Here is a 6437-nt window from a genome sequence, read left to right on the forward strand (position 1 = left end):
ATATCTAAGATACAGAACCAACCCAGATGCCCCTCACGAGATGAATGGATCAAGAAAATGTGGTATATATACAAAATGGAATTTTATGCCTCCACCAGAAAGAATGTTATTGCCCCATTTGTTAGTAAATGGAAAGACTTAGAAAAATATATATTAAGTGAAATAAGCCAAGCCCAAAGAAACATAAGTCCCATGGGTTCCCTTATTTGCAATAACTAGTATATATCTAAGACAAGCAGAAAAGGTCAGCAAAATGAACCCCACGACAGGGACACAGGTGTTTTTTTTTTTCTTCCTTGCAATGGTTTCTAAAGTATTTAACAGGTTCCATGTAAGTTTCTTGTAATTTTGTATGACCTGCGCATTGGTATAACCCCTGTTTTGACTGTATTTGATGTTGGTATAATTTGGGGAGCAAAAGGGTAAAAACAACTTGTTCAAATTGAGATACAGGTTAACCCACGAGATGTACATGACACCATGTCAAAAAATGAACTTTATAATTTAGGCATGGGTGAGGGAGGAGAGAGGGAAATGTAGCTGTGGAGATGGAAGTGCAGGGATGGTAGGGGAAAAACAAAGGAGGTAGCAACAATGCTTGATAAGAAATGTACTCTTTACCTTGCTAATATAATTGTAAACCCTCTGTACAGTATTTTCACAATAAAAAAGCTTATTTAAAAAAATATCTGTTGTGTGCATAGAGTAAGAAGCTGATCTGCACACAGGGATCTCAGGGTCACTGTGTCACTGATATCTCACAGGCTAGCTGCCATGTAAATGAGGGCAGAGTGTGTTGTGTTTATTCCTTTTCCTAAAATGCCTTCAAAGTTCTGTTTAAAAGTAGGATTCTTATTTAAGATGTGAGGTATAACATTGATAGTGACATCCTGTGAAATACACATATAAGCTATTTGAGATGAAAGGAATGTTTCTACCACAGAGACTGCCTATGTGTAATCCTAATCACTCAGGGAGACACAGGAGGGAATAGAGAGTTTCAGGTCAATCAGGACACACATGCATAAGCTCTGTCTCACCTGACAAGGCCTTGCTTCATGGAGTGGTGTTGGCAGGAGCAGAGAGGGAGCAGCGGCAGAAGTAGCATTTGTTCAATAGTTTTGTCTGACCCTGGCACTAAAACTAACTCTCTGTGTGGTTTGTGCTTCCCTAGTAAAACTCATGATATATTCAGTGGAAAATTTTATAAATGTTTTCTGTCTGTTTGGGACTCAGTAAGTATAGAACTTCTCCCAGCACAGCTGTGGCTATGAGGCTATTCATGTTTTACCACCAGGGGAAGTTGAGATATTTTAGATCTATCAGTGACAGAGGGATTAGGAGAACTTAAATGTAATAGAGAAACTGGTAAGGATGGTCTTTCCTAAGATGATGTTTGTGCTGAGGGAAATAGCAGGGGTCTACTTTGGATGTCTGAGTGCTATATGCATATTCTGAGAGAAAATCCAATACATACTCATGTCTCAGGGAAAGCCTTTGCTCATTGAGGGGCTTGTTTGCCAGTTAATGGTAGATTTTTGGAAGGGAAGAACATAGTCTTCTAACCTCTAAGAGTCAGGTGAGAAAAGGCCTCCATAAGAGGAGGACCAGAGGAAACAGACATGGAACATAGTAGCCTTATGCAGTGTCACACTTCAATTTGTAGCTTTGTTAAATAAAAATGAGCTTGTGCCAAGGAGATCTCTGTTTTCACTGTATTTGATGTTGGTATGATTTTGGGAGGGGAAGGAAAAAAATTGTTTAAATAGGGATATGGGTGGACCAATTGCAACAATGAGATGTACAAGACATTATGTTGAAAAATAAACTTTACAACAGTTGTGGGAGTGGGAAGATGGGAGGGCAGGGATGGTAAGGGGAAACATAGGAGGAGGCAACAATGCTTGATAAGAAATGTACTCATTACCTTGCTCATGTAATTGTACCCCTATGTATGGTATTTTCACAATTAAAAAATGATAATAATGGGACTTTCAGACAAATGAGTTGATTGAGCAAAAAGATTTTAATATCTGAGACATATAATTAATTTTCTTTGTATTTAAACAACACATTCTATTTATTTGATGATATTCAGTAACATTCTTTTTTCAAAAATCCATCTCACTTTTAAGCCTAGCTTTGTGACTCATTCTTCAATTCCTAGCTACTACTGCTTCTTGAGTCATTCTGCATGGGATTTGACTCTGTAATTCTCTCCAAACTATAGAAATGGCATGCTGCTGGTAGATGATTTTCTCTTTGTCTTTCACATTTGGTAATAAGTGATAAATTGTCTTTTGCACTGACGTTATAAATTCTGGTTCTGGGAGTCCCTGGAAGCTGAAGTAATCCAAGATCCCACTTGGACAAGGTCTCTGGTATGAGATCTTCTGTCAAGTCCTCCAAATTCAGATTATTGCTTCAGTTGAGAGAATTTGCTATGCTGCTCTCCAGACAAGCTTTGAAATAGGACAGCTGGGCCAAGCCCTACAGAGATGTTTTTGTAAAGGACTGTATCACTGTGGGAGGGTTAGCTATACTTTGCATGCAGTAATAAACCCCAATATCCTCAGCCTCCACCCTGCTGATTTGCAGTGTGAAATCTGTGCCTGACCCACTGCCACTGAATCTGTCTGGGACACCAGAACCTCGGTTGGTAGCCCAATAGATCAATCGCTGTGGAGACTGGCCAGGCTTCTGAAGGAACCAATAAAGAAGGCTATCTCCATCGCTATATATGAGGCTCTGACTTGACCTGCAGGAGAGGGAGACCGTCTCTCCCAGGGTGACAGCCAGGGAGAGTGGAGTCTGAGTCATTACAATATCGCCATTGGACCCTGAAATTAATATAAATGAAAAGTACAAGGTTATATGCGGTATGTAATGTTTTCTGTGGTTATATATTAATTCCAAATCTTTTCATGGTTTCCCTTCTATCCTAAAACTATTCAATATTTCAAAACATATACAACTATTAAAAAGCTTAAATGAGGTTCTAGATCTCATGTATACTACCAACTGCACAGTTGTCATACTTGTCACCAAAGCTCAGGACCAGGTTCCATCTAGAATGTCCATCACTCTCAGATAATTAACTTCACCTGCCTCATTCTAGAGGACAAGTTCTGTGCATCTAACCCATGAACAGAATACAAACAAGAAGCAGTGGCCCTGAGGGCTCACCCTCAACCCCCTTTTCCATCCTCATCTCCCTCTGCCATTACCAGTGATCCAGAGCATTAGGAGACCCAGAGCCCAAGAACAGAGCCTCATTGTAGCTGGAAATCCAGGAGATTTGATCAGTCAAGTCAAGGTCAAGATGAGCCTTTATGTCAAACTGGGCTGGACAGTCCTCCTTGGGGAGCACTATGCAAATCAGCAGGTGGGTGCAGCAGTGTGAGAAGAACAAAGCAGAGGGCAAGGGCATCTCTCTTGTGAAGAAAGTGACTTAAATTTCTTGTGTGTTTGGAGAAAAGACCCACAAATACCAGGCTGGCTCCAGCAGTGGGTAGAAGGACCCCTCTCCCCTAATGCCTGGATCTGCAGGGAGGATGTGGTGTACTTAACCCTGCAACTTGAAACACTAGAGGCCCAATTCAATTGAAATGTGTGTCCAGGGGAGTCTTGGTGACGGGTTAGTTTTATTGGCCCACTTCTAGTTAGTCTAGAGAAAGATACTGTGCACAGACTTCATTTGCCATTGTTTCTCAGGACTTCTATCCAATACTACAGTGGTCTGATCTCGGTAAGGAAATCAAATACCTACTGGAGTTAATCTGACATCACTGAAACAAAGTTAACTTTTGATTAGCAAGTTATCAACAACTGTTAGAGATGTTCTTCATGAGACAGACTCTGGTGGCTTATGTCTATAATCCTAGCTGCTCTTGAGGCTGAGTTCTGAGGACATGGTTCAAAGCCAGTCCAGGCTGAAATTTCCCCTTGTGACTCTTATCTCCAATTAATCATTTCCCCTTGTGACTCTTATCTCCAATTAATCATTCAGAAATTGGAAGTGGTGCTGTGGCTGAAAGTGGTAGAGTGTCTTCCTTGGGCAAAAGAGCTCAGGATCAGCGCCCAGGTCCTGAGTTCAATCCATACAAGTGATAAAAAAAAAATAAGGTTCTTCATATAGGGCCTAATAAATTAAGTTCCTTATGATCTCTTATATCATAACAAAATAACCTAGAGGAAAAAGTTCTCCTTAATAATAATTCTAAATGAAAGAGAAAAATGGCAGAGAAAACTAAATTTTACACAGTCATTTTTCATAATAAATATGGGATTACACTCCTTCAGCATAACTCTTCAGACTAACAGCAGCATTTCTCTCTCTCTTCTATAAGACAGTATGAACAAGAACACCAGTTATATTCAGTTAGGTAGTCAGACTATTACAACATCTATTTTTAATCTTTCTAGAGAGTCTGGTCCTGGAAAAGTTATTAACTCTGTATTAGTCCCTCCTTGTCCTTCCTGCATTCCATGTGGGCAGCCAAAGCCAGGACTCCACACCTCATAGCAGGACCCATGTGTTCATGTCTCAGTATAACAAACACTCAAGATTAAGTCTTCTCTTAAGGTTCATCAGAATCTACTAAGTAACTGAATGCTGGTTCAGAGTTGTACGAGGAATTCATATTCTACTTACCCCATCTAGAGCATGAAGAACATACATATCTGTTGCTATTGGCCACTGTTTGTGACATTTTCTTATGGGTTACACAAAAAGTTTCTTCTATTAAAATTTATTATAAGAATTTTTATTGTGATTAAGTGATTACATAAATTTCACAAATTTCACAGGATTGTTATAGTCACAAAGTAAGTGATACATATAGTCACAAACACATTCTAACCTTTGTGGGGCAAATTATCTTTATTGTGGCTTATAAAGTTTGTTAATTCTATGGGCTTTGACAGTACAGTTATTTCTTCCACATGGGGTTATATATACATTTCTTTCCTTTTTCTTAGTGTCAGATGTTCCTTCTTTCCTGCTCATTCCCTCCCTCAAATTGCTGCCATTGAGTTGCTTAGTTTGTTATGATGAATGTCCAGTGCAGCTGATAGGTCCCACTGTTGTATGTTGTCCCCTGTGTCCCTCTGTCTCTCTGTCCTCCTCCTGGTTTCCTTCTAATGTGCACATATATACCATATATGTGGTATATATTATTTTTTAAATAAGTTTATTATTAGGAAAATACCATACATTTCTTATCAAGCATTGTTGCCTCCTCCTTTGTCCCCCCCTTTCCCTGTCCTCTCTTACCCCCATACCCACAACACTAAAGTTGTAAATTTCATTTTTCAACATAATGTTTTGTACATCACATTATTGCAATGGGTCCACCTGTAAAATCCCTATTTAAACAATTTCTTTTTCTCTCTTTTTTTTATTGTGAAAATACTGTACAGAAGGGTTACAATTACATGGGAAAGATAATGAGTACATTTCTTATCGAGCATTGTAGCCTCCTCCTTTGTTTCCCCTTTCCATCCCTTCCCATCCTCCCCATCCCACCACCCTATCCCCCTTCTTCCGCCCCCTCCAAAGTTGTAAAGTTTGTTTTCTTCATAACGACTTGTACATTTCATTGTTTAAATGGGTCCACTTGTATCCCTATTTAAATGATTTGTTTTTTCCCTTTCTCTCCCAAATTATACCAACATCAAATACAGTGAAACCAGGGGTTATACCATGTTGGAGGGACATACAAAGCAACTAAAAATAATCTTATAAATATGTTATTTGTAAATAATTTCCTTTATTCTTTTAGATGCTTGCTTATGCAAAGAGAATGAGCATACACATTGAGATACCATTACTGGAAGAAAGTTCCAAACTGAAATTAAATGCCAGTTACATGGAAGGGGAGATGACTAACACAGGTAAATTCCCAATAGGTTGTAACTTCAATCCTGTATATGAATTACAAATGATACAGCTCAAAAGAAATACTGAAATCTTATGCTTTGATTTCACCCCCCCAACTAAGAATGTGCAACCATAAGAAGACTCATATATGACTAAATTTTTGTGCATTTTTATACTTTGTGTGTGTGTGTGTGTGTGTGTGTGTGTGTGTCTTTGGACTTTGACCCAGGGTCTGATCTATGGCCTGAGATTTAGTACTCAAGGTCAGCACTCTTCCACCTGAGTCACATGTCCATTTCTGCCCTTTTATTGATTAACAGGAGGAAAGAGTCTCTTGCACTTTCCTTTCCTGGGCTGCCTTTGAACTGGGATCAGCAGATCTCAGACTTATGTGTAGGTAGGTTTTCAGGCATGAGCTACTTGCACTGGCCTCTTGTACATACATAAGCCTTGTAGAACACCGGGATTTGAATTAATACCTCTCAAAACAGGACAATGTATAGCTTCAGGAACCACAGTCCCATAACACACAACTGGGCATGGAAGGGTTTCATTC

At 39.3% G+C, this 6437-nt stretch overlaps 1 gene segment (V, D, J or C); it reads right to left on the minus strand.

Moving 5' to 3' along the window:
* Positions 1-2475: 2475 nt before the first annotated feature.
* On the minus strand, positions 2476-3316 carry LOC106000979. The segment is given in 2 exon segments: positions 2476-2840; positions 3228-3316. Coding segments are annotated over 2 exon segments (399 nt in total).
* Between the last annotated feature and the right edge of the window lie 3121 nt (positions 3317-6437).

The sequence above is a fragment of the Dipodomys ordii genome, unplaced genomic scaffold (genome assembly GCF_000151885.1).
Source record: "Dipodomys ordii isolate 6190 unplaced genomic scaffold, Dord_2.0 Scaffold255, whole genome shotgun sequence".
NCBI lineage: Eukaryota > Metazoa > Chordata > Mammalia > Rodentia > Heteromyidae > Dipodomys > Dipodomys ordii.